This window comes from Mixophyes fleayi, chromosome 4 (assembly GCF_038048845.1).
Source record: "Mixophyes fleayi isolate aMixFle1 chromosome 4, aMixFle1.hap1, whole genome shotgun sequence".
NCBI lineage: Eukaryota > Metazoa > Chordata > Amphibia > Anura > Limnodynastidae > Mixophyes > Mixophyes fleayi.
This window is the reverse complement of record NC_134405.1, coordinates 239,829,294-239,843,484: the sequence shown is the minus strand read 5'-3', so window position 1 is coordinate 239,843,484 and position 14,191 is coordinate 239,829,294. Positions and strand designations below refer to the sequence as shown.

The window sequence follows — 14,191 nt, the reverse complement described above, 5'->3', positions numbered from 1 at the left end:
ATATATGATGCATAACTGTGTGGACAGTACTGCAGCGTTGGCTGCCTGACTTATATTTTATCTTTCATTCTTACACCATCACTACAACACAATGCCACAGCAACAAACAATTGTTTTAGTTTCTTGTTATTCGTGCCATTAACTATATAGGTGTAGAAACACATAGACAATTCATTGTGATCTCAACCATTGTATTTGCCAAAATTAACAAATTAGCCAATGCCCAATTCTTTTCAGTACTTGTTATAAGCCCCATTACCTACTTAGGTGTAGAAGTGACAAGTCATTGTGACAGTAACTGGTGTATATGCTGGAATACTACAGGCAGAGCATGTTTGCTTCTATGGAAAGGGAATCAATGCTTGCGCATTACCAAAAACCACATTACCACCTACACAAACTGTCTAATTATTCATACAGCAAAAAAAGGAAATAGTGGAAAAAAATACGTGTTCAGAACAAACTTTTATATCAGTAATAATAAATGTAACACTAATATTCGGCAAACTGTCACCAAAACTTTCTGCTTAGGAAAGAGAAAATCAACTAAAAATAATAAACCAAAAATCTTATGTTGTAGAATGACCAAGAAGTGTTCAAAAATGTACTGTACCATGATAGGTGTCTCATTACATTGATATGGAACAATGAAAAATTGCACAACCAGTAGAAAAAGATCCCTTAAGGCAATAAACTGCAAACACATTTTTTTAATAGGAGTTTATTAATCAAAATATGACTGTAGTAGTGAGTGGGGGAAGATTATAACCCTTGAAGATTATTGCATATTTGCATCAGTAAAAGTAATTAGGATATGTAAAATGTTAGTGCTTAGTGATCCATTTGATCTTTACCATGCCTCTTTAAGCACCAGAAAATGCTGCTTCTAAAATGCCGGTGTAACACTACGTTTAAACTCTCATCCATATTCATCCTGTATTACTGTATTAGCTGGTTTAAACAGGCTGTGGCACACAGGTCATATACTTGTAGTTGAGTCTTTTGCCAGCTGTGCTATTAATGACAGCCACAATATTGATGGTTGTGTTGCCTTTGTCTCCAGTTCCTATAAGTTCCGTCCACATTCAAAGTACAAAAAATGCTCATTTGTCAATATCATTAGCTAACACATCTTCCTCCTACCGTTTGACGCCGTCTTATTGATGTGTTTTTCAAGCTGAATATTAAAATGTGTAATGCAAAAAAGTAAAAGAAAAAGTTTTCTACAGAACTGTCCCTCTCTCTTGATATCTGTATTAACATTGCAACAACCACTTTTTGGAATGCTTATGTGTAATAAGTGCTGAAGCAATTATGTTGGCCTGTTTGTGGGAAACAAAGTCACAGTTTATGACAGCAAAGTTCAGCTGATACATTTTGATAAAAACTGACATTTTTGATTGGCAGATCAAAGATATATGTGAAATTAATTTTAAGAGGATTGCTCATTTCTAATTGGATAAGTTGTCTTATCAATTCAAACTAAATAAATTAATTTAAAATAAAACAAAGCTGATATCCAGGCTTCACAGCCTTGTAACCAATTTTCAAAACTTGGCACTGTATTGGATTGACAGGTGATTTACTACTTAGACAACTCACCCTAACTCCATCTACCTTGTAAACAAAATAATGCACATCTTTTAAATAATACAGAAATAAAATAATACATCAGGCATTATGAGGGTTAGACAACAAGGATTATTTATTTAGACAACAGGCAGTCATAAAAAACAAACAGTGAAGCTAGTGTGGGAAAGGGAATGGATAGTTTCCTACCTTTGATACTTTACACCTAATATTATTTTCCTTACTCTACAATTTTATGTAGTGTCAGGGTCTCACCCAACACGGTTATGGAATTTTAAATCTCACAATTCACTGTCCATTATTGGCTGCATTAAATGTTGTGACTTATAGTGCTGAAACAGATTTTTAGGTGTTATGGGACTCCAAGTCCCCGCATAACTGCTAACCAATAGGGGTGTAAAGATTGCAAAGAATTGCAATTTCTTAACAGCTGGGAGCCACAGGTTGCCTGCCTATGGGTCTGAATGACATACTAGCACAGTAATTGGGGTTTACATTAAGTACTAGCTGTTAAAATTGAGGTATGCATTGCATACCAGCAACTATAATGGGAGGTTGCTTTGTAAACTAGCCACAGCTGCAGCCTACTTTGTAGACATCCCCACCCCCCAAATTGAGGGGTATAGTGCAAGTTGCCCTTTGTGGTATACTGACAGCCAAAATAAGTCTCTGATTTGTATCTAGTTAACAGAATATATTTTTTAATACTGACCACAATAATATATATATATATATATATATATATATATATATGTACTGGAGCTTTGCAATTCGACACCACTGGAACGTTTAGCATGATTACTCCACTAATGCAGTATCTGCAACCCTACAACAGTGGATGTATAATGAAGTCTGCATAATTCCCCATCTGATTGAACCTGGTGTAAACATAGCACAGTCGTGCGAGTTACTCAGATGTTAGTACCTTCAGGGGATTGGGTGATGAAAGTTTTTCAAGTGTGTTTTGAATTTGTATAAATATAAAATAAGTTACAAGCAGAAGCTTTTATTTGCGTGCAAACATTGAGGATTCTCAGGTTGATGTGCATCTGACTTTTAGAAAGACATCTGGGAGATTAGCTCATCTGTTTAGTACCACAGATAATCTATGCACCATATAGTGACTAGTAAAGGAATATTACATTTTTTCCCCCAGTGGTTCTGATTTCAGACCATGACAACATAATCCTATGGACCCATAAGTAGCATGCTACAGGTTTCCTCCAATCTTGGACCTGCGTAAATGAAGTTGAATTTACAGTTGTACACAATAAGGCTGCTCCACGAAGAAATAGCGCAGTGTAAACTGTACCCTGGGTTGCTAGGTGTCCTCAAGCAAAAAAAAAAAATGCTGCTGAGAGACTTGGCAGGGATTTCACCTGTAACTAGGTGACGCTTTGCCTCTGTCTCTCACTAGATAAAACTATCGCTTACTGCTGATGGAAAAATAGATGATCACTTCTTTGAGAAAAGGTGATGATAGACCCTCTACAAGAAAAATATGTGGTTTTAAAATAGAGCGGATGAGTGTTCCATGAGGGGGCGAAGGATGTTACCATTGGAGGGTGTGTAAAGGCTGTGTTATGAGTTTGTGCGGTGGTGCTGAAAGGACAGCTCCTCTCCTCAGGCAAGGAGGCAACATCATCTCCACTCATTGGAGCCACCGCACGATCCTCTTCAACATAAAGATTGGAAAAAAACTGGGACCACACATTTGTTTTTGTATTTCCTTTAGGAGGTCGTGAATTCTTTGTGCTCTCATATTTAATGGCTACCGCCTGTTGTGATTCTGACATCCTTAGAGCGCACATAGTTAAAAGCGAGGAGGAAGATTTGCTATAAAATGGACTGAAACAGACAAACCTTTGGAGTTGGAGCAAGAATATCCCATTCATAAAAAAACAAACAGGTAGTTTTCACTTCAAGATCGATTGTCGTCTTTGATCTTTACATGAAAAACGAAGAGCGACTTGCAATTATAAAGGCACTTTATTCTCTCTCTCTTTGAGGTATGGTGCGGCTTTGCCTGTGTGTATCTCTTTGTAAGGAAAGATGCGCTGCTGTAAATACATGCATGTAGGCAAGGACACAAATGTTGATCTTTAATTCTGTGTGCTTGCGTACTACATAGCAGATAACAATAGGGAGGGAAATATTATCTGGTGAAGCTTTTTATAGTAATCACTTTGCTAATCATAGCATGTTGGAAATATGATTAGTGTAATCGGTGCAGCTCCCGTGGTGTAATATTGACAAAGAATGGTGACTGATCATATTCATTTTCTGTGACTTGAAATGGCTTGTGATTAGGGGGCGGGGTGCTGAGTGACAGGTAGGAGGGAACTTGCGAACTTCTTACTAACTGCAGATCGGCAAGTTTAGTGGTGTTTGACATCTGAAAGTCCATGAAAGGGATCTTACATATATATGATGTATGGAACTAGATAGACAGATCGTGCATTTATTTCACGTTCACATGCCCCTTTATGTCTCATCCTCCTCTATTCTGTTACCCCAGGACTCGGGCTTCTTTCACCTGCCATCCATGCGCGTCATGTCGGATCCAGAGATATGGGTAAGCTCGATGAGAACGAGAGGATAATCCTCAATGTGGGGGGCACAAGGCACGAGACATACCGGAGTACACTAAAGACCGTGCCAGGGACCCGGCTGGCACTGCTAGCATGCGAATCTCACAGCGACCCAGGGCTGGACCAGCAGCCGGTCCCGGGCCCTTTCCAGAGTAGCTGTCGTGGAAATGAGTTCTTCTTTGATCGACATCCAGGGGTATTTGCATATGTGCTCAACTACTATCGCACAGGCAAGCTACATTGCCCAGCGGATGTGTGCGGACCCCTCTTTGAGGAGGAGTTGGCGTTTTGGGGTATTGATGAGACGGACGTTGAGCCCTGTTGCTGGATGACCTACCGCCAGCACCGTGATGCAGAAGAAGCGCTGGACATCTTTGAGTCCCCGGACTTGATCTCAGGGGAACCACCGACTTTAGATGAGGATGAAGAGGATTTAGGAAAGAGACTTGGCATAGAGGACGTGGTGGGTTCTAATGGAAAGGCTGGACGCTGGAGAAGGCTGCGACCCCGCATGTGGGCTTTATTTGAAGATCCTTACTCTTCCAGAGCCGCCCGGGTAAGTGCTAACAGTACCGTTTCTCCCATCAGGACCAGCACTGTATGACACATCCCAGTACTTATGATAAACGTTTATCAGTTTCAAAGATGTTGCAAAATTATTAGATAGCATAATGTAACTTTAGTCTATTTTCTGCCACAACCTGTTTGCCATATATAACTTTGGAATATTACATGTATTATAACATTTAATAACGTTATTGGTCGCAGGACATTTGGATCTCAGTGTATGTAAGGCTGGTTTTCTTTTGACATCAAATTGAAATAGATGAGTTTTTTTGGTATTTATCAGGACATTACCAGAAGAGGTAAAGTTGCAAACACATGTACTTTATACTCCCCCTCCCCCATGATTATTATTTTAACACTTTTAGAACAACCCCAGCAAAGTACATCATATGTAATTGGCAAGTTTTCCTGACTTTAACAATATCATATCCAGAATAAGAAGCAAAGGGCCAGAAATAATTGTATAGATCCCCAAATTCCAGTAGTTTTACTTATTTTTTTGCTCCCTGGGAGGTCTTAAGTCAATACCAAGGTCTCCCCCCTTTTTTTTTTTTTTAGCAGTAATCACTCAAATGAAAATGTACATTGATTAATATATCAGTTCTTATTAGATTCAATTTAGTATTGTTCTGTCAGTAATTCATTGTTGAAGGACCCTATTCCAGTTTTCCATGTAGCACCTGAGTCTGTTTACACCCTATTTGAAGAGATGACTTGACATGATCTCTTTAATACAAATTTTTAAGCACCCAGCGTTTCTGATACAGCATCCTGGTGCGGTGTGAAGGTAGTGGTGGGAGTACAGGATTAATATGTCATGCAATGTCTGTACTTACTAACAGTGTTTACATTCGGCTGTCTTAGAGAATACTTATGGGCACTATAAAAATTATTGTGTCTAAAAGCAGAGACGCTCAAGGTTCTTAAATCAACTGGGGGACACAGAAAACCCTTGAAAGTCCATAAACTATATCTAACGCTGGATTGACCCCCATGGGGCCCTGATCAATATAATGATTTGGGCCCTTTCTCCTCTAATCCATCCATACCACTTTATTTACTTACTCTATACACAGCCAATCAGCACTGATCACACTGACATCACCCAACTGGTGATATACATTGACATCACTGGTCAATATACATAGAAAATTCCAGCATCACACACCTGGTACTCACTGAACACTACACAGAGTTTACAGCTATATCATAAACCTGGTACACACTGAGCTCTATATACAGGTTTAATTGATATCACACACCAGAACCACACTGATCGCTCTACACAGTTCACACCATATCATATCTGATATACACTAAACAATATACATCGGTCACATTGATATTACAGACAACATTATAATATCAACAGATAACATTACTTACCTGCATATGCAAACTTACAACTATGAGAGGTAGCAGACATTTTACTTGATGAGCTAAGGTGAAAAGAACAATTTATGTTGACTTTGTTAAGGAATTAATTTGAACAATGCATCTTATAGGCATGAGAATACCAACACTTTAAGCTGCTTTAACAATTCTACTAATGTATATAAGATTTTCTATGCATGTACAATGAAATATAATTGATATTTGCTATTTAATTAACATTGGAGAAATATGGTTACACCTGTTGCTCTGTTCCTCCCAAGTAGGATTTTCGACCGCACTACTTGCCTTATACAGTGTCTCTTTTGCACTAACTGTACGCCTATAGAAAGCATTGTGTTGACTGCTAGATATCTCCAGTGGAAACAATGATACCAACAGGCTATAAGTTAAAAAATAAATTAAATGCACAGTTGTCATCTTTGGAGTGATGCATCACACAGTAATGGTAGTAATATTCATTTAACCACTGGAAACAGAGATGTGTATGTCAAAACAACATTACCACCTCTTTAAAATAAGTATAATGGCTCTATAACCATTATACCTGAACTGTGCCTGCAATGCTGGTTATCACAATTAAGTGAAACAATGATTAGAGAGAGCTGCAGGTATGGACTTACAGAAGCGGACCCAGTCAGCTCTCACATTGATGAACAAAGACGGGGTTCTGTCTGACATGATTTCTAATCAGCTTTGCACTCACTCAGTCTCAATTATGTGAAGCTAACCAATGGGGATCAGAGGAGGAATGTATGCTGAGCTCTTCCAATTAGTGCTCAGCAAATGTTCCTCTGACCCCTGGGCCTTAGCCTCACGTAATTGAGGCTCAGAGAATAGAGACAGTGCCATAATTACCTAAGTGCTTTTTAAAATGCAGGTGACTGATTCTCAGTCAGCTTTGCATTCATGTACCCCCAATACCCTGAGGCTGAGCCCCAGGAATCATTGGAGGAGCATGTGCTGAGCTCTTTGAATCAGGGCTCAGCACATGCTTACTTGACCTCTGGCGCTCAACCTCACACGATTGAAGTTGAGTGAATAGAGACAGAAGGAAGGACTGTTCCGTGCCATTAATCCTATAGGAGCAGACCCTGCAGTGTGCTCAACAATTGAGAGCTGCCACACCTGAAATCTGCTTGCCTATAAGGCATTTTTATTAAAACAAAATGTAAATTAAGTGCAGCTGGGCCCTACTCACCTACATACACCACCTAACAGTTATAATCCAGGCCTAACTACTTCAATATTTGGACACCCTTGCCATACTTCGTCCCACCTTGTCATTTAATATAACTTAAGCTATTACTGTGAACTGAAAAAGGTCTATCAGAAGGTAATAATTAAAAATGACACCATTGCAGATATTGAAGTTTCTAAAGCATTATGCGTTTGACAGTGACAGAAACAAATTGGAGCTAAATATTCTGAATTTGCTTAGAACCCATTTGACCTATGGCATTACTTTAAAAATAATATGTCACTGTGTAATATGGTTTGAGCAAAACAACTTATCACTTTTCTAATATTTATGCAGCCATGTACATATTTTACATTAAGAATGAGGGGCAGGAGGTAAGATAAGTGACTGTCCGTCAGGCTTATAACCTGTGATCCATGGTGCAGGACATGGAGAACCTCATGGAGAGTTGGATGCATTTTACATAAAATATGCAGACTAAAATGTATTCAAAAAAGATGCAGCTACATGTGTATACTGAGCATCTCAGCATACTACGTGCAATGTGTCTGCTGAATGAAGATACACTTTAAGGATATCATCATGCGATAGAGACACCACTCATTATCAGTTTGATGATGACTGGCATTTTAATGTAGAATAAAAGAAATAAATATGGGCGTGTCCCCTCCCCAAAAGTGATACCAACAACAGAACTCTTAGCCTGGCTGGTTTTGGCAATTTTGGGTGGACCAACGTTGTGGGGCACTCCCTGAAAGAAACGCAACCAGCACTAGTGTATAACAGGCTGGCCTGGTGTTTCTATAACAGGGAAACCCACAGCATGGGGGCCCTGTAATAATGTCACACAACCCCAACCTGTTCAGCATGGGCTGAATTCCCTAAGGCAGGGGTAGGCAACCTGCGGCTCTCCAGGTGTTGTGAAACTACAAATCCCAGCATGCCTTGCCACCTATCTGCTGGTTATCTACTGGCAAAGCATGCTGGGACTTGTAGTTTCACAACACCTGGAGAGCCGCAGGTTGCCTACCGCTGCCCTAAGGGTATCAGCATGCAAAAAAACATGCAACCCCCACCATAGGAAAATAACAGTCCTGTGCTGATGTACTAGTGCTCCTCCCAATACCCATGCTCAGTTGGTTTTGGGATAATAAATAGTTAAAAGATAGATTGCAGCATTTTTTTTTTTTTAATTTTTATTTATGAGGTAGACAACAAAAAGCACGTTGGTTACATTGAGCAAAGCATCACACAATATATTTACAGGCATTTACACTCGGATAAGAGTTACAGACAAATTGTATATCCCAATGGCATGTATCAAAAGCCTCTTGGTTTGTTAGCTTTTGAGGAGCAAGTAAACACATATATAAGTACAAGTTAACCCGTGCATGATACTCATGCATTCTAGTCAAATCAAGCTACTTAAGGTGTTAAAAAGGTTCTTGTCATGCATTTGGGGCTAGGCCAGGCCTCCTCAGGGGAAGAGCGTTACTTCCCGACGTAAGCGCCCCTTTTTTAACGTGGTTTTATCCACATGTCACCACCTCATCATTCTTCTCCATCACCTCATCCTTCATCTTCATCGCCACATCCTTAATCTCCATCGTCTTACTGTTCTAAAACCTCTCGATACACGTTTCTGCTAAACACCTTATCGCTGTGCTCAATCAGTCTTCCTTGAAGGGCAATATTCATAACCTGCACTTTCACATCACTGCTTCTCCGTACTCGTGAAAATGTGACATACAATTGTCGATGACCAAACACAGGCTCTGGTAAATAAATACCCACACGGTCAAGAGTTTGAGTCCTCAACTGGTAAATTTAGCCTTTACTACCCCTCCCACAGGGGAAGGGGGGATGATGGAAGTTAACTGACTTCACTATTATAATTTTTTTGTCAAATAATGTCAGTATACCAAATTTCAGGTCAATTGGATGAGCCCTTTCTGAGAAAATAGTTTTTTCCACACACTAACACACGCCGCTAGGCTTATATATATTAGATGGAGACACACTGGCCAGAACCCCCCAACGATTCCTAGCTAATCAGATTGCTTTTTGTTCAATCGGAGGATCACCAACACACATTCGTAAATCGTACCATTTTGTATTGTGGAAGCTCTTCCACACTTGTATTCGTATATCTTGCGGTAACAGGCCTATCAAGCTCTCCCATGTGTTAAAGAAATATTCAACCCTGCTCTCTTTCTGTAATGAGGTTTTGATCCAGTCCATATGGAAATGTGGAATTTTTGATGGAAAAGTGAAAATGCGGGTGGTTCTTTCTGGGCCCAGACCAGCAGAACGCTTTTTCTCGCTGCTGCCGATATAGCAAGCAATAATTTTCTACAACCCTTGTTAATCTTAATCTCTGAAGGCAAAATTCCGAAGATCGCCCACTCCGGTGACAGTGGAACATAATTTACTAAATGAGCGAGTGAGCATCTCCAGATCTGGACCCAGAAACGTCTAATAGGAGGACATTCCCAGAAACAGTGTGTCAGGTCTGCCTGATAAGCTCCACACTGACGCTGTGAAAATATAATTTAATAAATTAAAATACCCAATTTACCAATTTATTACACACATAAATCCAAAGGGGATTCTTTTCAGTCTTCCAGCTTTAAATCCAACATAATTTTTTTTAAAAACAATACTTGGATGGTGAACATTTGCTCCCTGTGGAGCTGCAATGCGAATGACGGGCTGGACGGCCTGTCAGCTACTAAACAACAAAGTGGCATTCTCACACTATCAGCCATAAACTGCTTGGGTATGCACCATGGATCTTGTGCCCGGAGTTGACTGCAGCAGATGAAAGTGAACTTGTTGCTGCTCCCTCTCTAAATGTGCTGTAGTTTTTTTTTAACACACTCTTATTATAATTGCCTTATGCTTACCTACCCCTCCCCTCTTCTTCTCTCTAAACATAAAGAGTAGTAAGTATAAGATGCGGCCTCATATGGATGCAAGTGTACACATTGTTGTGGAAATGTGCAGTATGCCCAACTCTACATGAATTCCTCAATGTGCATGTTTTCCTAATTGAAATATGAGTAGAAAGTATTTATTAAGCATTATATTGTCGTACATGTTTCAGAATGCTTAAACATTATTTTAAATGGAGAGAACTTGTGAGTATATTAAGCAACAGTAGATACATTATGCAGATCTGTAATTTAAAAAGTAGGTTAAAGGCAATTTACTACTCAAAGAATATTTGAATGGAACATTCAGAAAGTCTAAGCTGAGGACCTGCAAAACATTATTATCTGTCATGTGATTACTCTATGGACCCAAGTCATTAAGGAGAGCAAAGCATACAAAAGGAGTAACTTTGCACTTGCAAAACCATGTAGCATTAGATGGGGAGGTAAATTTAAATTGTGGGGACAGATTTATATTTGGGGTAGGGTACGTCCTAGATCAACTTTAAATTTAAGTGTAAAAATAAAGCTATCAAGTATTTGTGTGCTACCTTAAAAAAACAGCCAGTATTTTTCTTATGGGCAACATGATAAACTAATTTGCACCCCTTGCTTTGTAACATGGTTTGTCCAGGAGTAAGCTTACTCCTTTTTTTTTTTGCTTTGCTCTCCTTAATGACTCACGCCCTTTATATGTATGGTGAGTGATCAGCATTATAATATGTATGTGCAGGAAATTATTATGCCATGCTTCTTTTTATTTTAATGGCTAATATTCTTGCTGATATCTCCAGCTTTTCATTTTTATATTGTATGGTTATCTAATATAAAAATGTCTCACTCCAAGACAACAAGTCTACATAATCTCTTACAAGTACAATAGATTTTGGAGCTCTCTGCTGACTTTATTAAGACCATTGCCTTGAAGTCACACTACACAGCTTACTGTTTATAATATAACAGGACTAAAGATACGTCTTAACAGCAATAAGTTGGGCATTTATCTATTTTCCTGTGCAAAATACTAGAAGACGAAAAGCTTAGATGGGGCAGGATATACTGTAGAATTTATCTCAATATATTATCATAATTTATTTATATAGCGCCACTGATTCCGCAGCACTATACAGAGAACTCACTCACATCAGTCCCTGCCCCATTGGAGCTTACAGTCTAAATTCCATAACACACACACACACACACACACACACACACACACACACACACACACACACACACACACACACACACACACACAGAGACTAGTGTAATTTTGATAGCAGCCAATTAACCTACCAGTATGTTTTTCTCTATTAGCACCAGTCAGACATCTTGCTATAACATATTTTCCATTGAAATAAGCACCGTAACATGAACAGAGGGGCACCACAGAACATCACTTATAATCCATCTCTAAGTGTAGTGCATACTTTACATTTCACAGAATGACAAATGATTTGATGATGTTTATGGATCTAGGCATAAATCTTTTTCATCCTTATGCTGTACAAACACAGTACTGCTTCAGCTTTCATGATATGGTAAGGTTGAGCTAAGGGGCATAAATAGGCCACATAGCAATATTTTGGAGAGCATCTACTTCACCCTTGTCTCTCTTTCCCCCCCCAGCTGTGTTCAAACACTTACCAATAAGCAAATAGCACACAAGCATTGTGACCATGTATCTATAAGCCTAGAGAATTTGGATACTTCTAAACTGTATTTCCTTGTTACAGGTATAAGTGCTGAATTCCTGACATACACAGATACAGAGAACATACATGATATATCCACTCGAATTTATAAGCTTGCTTTCCATTGTATTTTCATTTACCGTTATGACCTTGTACATTATTAACCTATAGTATGGCTTGAGCTAGTGGAAAACAAATCTGCAATACAAGAATAATATGATGTGTGCATAGCAATATTCTATTAAAATGCAAATATCCATTATGCTACTAACAGCAGATATTTAAACATTGACATAATTGTATCCAAAATAAAAAAAGGTTGCCCCCATGTAATGCAGAAAAAGGTGCCAGTATACACAAATCATCATTATGCAGTATTTTAACCAGTATTTCACAAAAATAGACATTAATTAAATTAATGTGTTTTACCTCCCTATTTCTCACATCATTTTTGAAAACAAACAGTACATAAATAAATTATAGGATACCTATAAAGATGCTCTAAATGAGTGTGTGTGGGGTTTTGAACAAATTGTGGGAGCGAGAACACTGTCTCATATTGGCATGACATTTTTCATCTCTCCACAGTGAACAAATGCAACTGCACTTGGTGCCAGCGTTTATATGGTTCTGCCAAGTGCAGAGCCTCCTAACAGTGTAGAAATAGAACAGCGCACTAACCTGTAGAAGACAATATGCAACTTGTTATTATCCATCATATGTAAGTTTGATAAGGAAGTTTCTGATTGGTTGTTATTTGTTACTGGCTGGACATCTGCACTTTCTTAATAAATAACTCTTATGAATAATAAAGTGGCACTGCCGATTTCATTACTTTTCTGTTACAAGGATTGGATGCAAAAAGAGATAATCACTTCAGACAATTTAAAAGCAAGTATACATTGTAGATAAGTAACAAGTAAGTCTTTCAGAAAACTTCCAACAGGGAGTAGGAGGAGATAGACATTAAGGGCCTGATTCAGAGCGAGATGTTTGCCAGTTTGTGTATCGTATCTTTGCATTTTTTTACACTGTGCATGCTCAGAAATTAAACTTATGCAACTATGGCTAATCAGATCAGCAACATTTTGACACTTACAACTCCTTATGCCTTAAGAGACATGACAGGGGGAGAAAGGGGTGTTCGAGCGTAGGCAATGTATAGAACGGGTGTGTACAAGCAATTGTGTACAGATCCAGACTGGAATATAGTTTCAGATGCGGGTGGGGTATGGGTTAACGGCTATGAGAAAGCCGACATAGTTTTAAGCGAAGCCACATTAACAATTGCTATAAGAGTGATAATAAGAAGCCTACTTACTATATAACAGATAATAAGTTTTTACGAAGGTTTCAATGGGCGGCCAGTGTAAGATCCGAATGGGATAAATAGCTACAGTAGGAAATAACGTCATTTAGCATAGACAGAGTGAAAATGCTGGTTTTCAAGCGGCGATACCCACAACCCACGCGATGTATAATGCAGTACAGATGTGGGGTCTGAGTATTGCCGCTTTAAATCCGGCATTTTCACTCTGTCTATGCTAAATGACGTTATTTCCTACTGTAGCTATTTACTTTTTCACTTATTTAACATTTGCAAATAGTCAATAGATTTAGTGCAAAATGGATTTAAAAATTACTAATACTGGCAATAGGGGAGACCTGTTAGAGCTTACACTGGCTCTATCATGTGTGCTCTAGCTAAAAAAAACTGTATAAGTATATTCAAATAAATACAAAAGAACAATTACAAAATAAAATTGATGGTGACACATTAGTAGCTAAAATGTTTATGGGGAGACTAGGTATCAGGAAGGTTCAATGGTTATCTGAACTCCATAACTGGTTTACCTAGAGGGTCCAGGAGGGTCTAGCCTAATTATGCCACTGAGCATTAGTCTTTCCTGAAAATAAACTATTCATAAATAAATTTGGTAGAAAACATTGAGAAAGCTGTATTTAGCGACAACATACTCTCACTTTTATCAAAAGAAATTAGAGATGCATGTGGAGTTTATTAATGACACCTAAGATGTTTTTGTATGCTGCCAACAACTCTCTTGCATCAATTTACCTTTAGAAAACTGTATAAAGATTTATAAATAATGCTTATTTTCTAATCACGCAGAAATTATTACAAGCATCAGAATAATCCAGGTTTGTGTAAAGACTAATTCACGATTATTTGAAATGAACAAGAAACAAGATTACACATAACAA

The 14,191-nt window shown here is 38.5% G+C and overlaps 1 protein-coding gene across 7 annotated transcripts in view; it reads left to right on the top strand.

Annotated features, from left to right (window-relative positions):
- The first annotated feature begins 2,965 nt into the window (after positions 1-2,965).
- Positions 2,966-14,191, top strand: part of KCNC2 (potassium voltage-gated channel subfamily C member 2) — a 177,064-nt gene continuing 165,838 nt past the window's right edge. For 2 of the 7 annotated variants that reach the window (XM_075209542.1, XM_075209539.1), the window contains exons 1-2: positions 2,967-3,599; positions 4,109-4,737. In XM_075209542.1, the coding sequence (XP_075065643.1) occupies positions 4,162-4,737 (576 nt within the window). In that variant the 5' untranslated portion in view covers positions 2,967-3,599; positions 4,109-4,161. Of the gene's footprint in view, positions 3,600-4,108; positions 4,738-14,191 lie in introns of all 7 variants that reach the window. The other 5 variants (XM_075209540.1, XM_075209541.1, XM_075209537.1 and 2 more) reach the window with 4 other exon arrangements.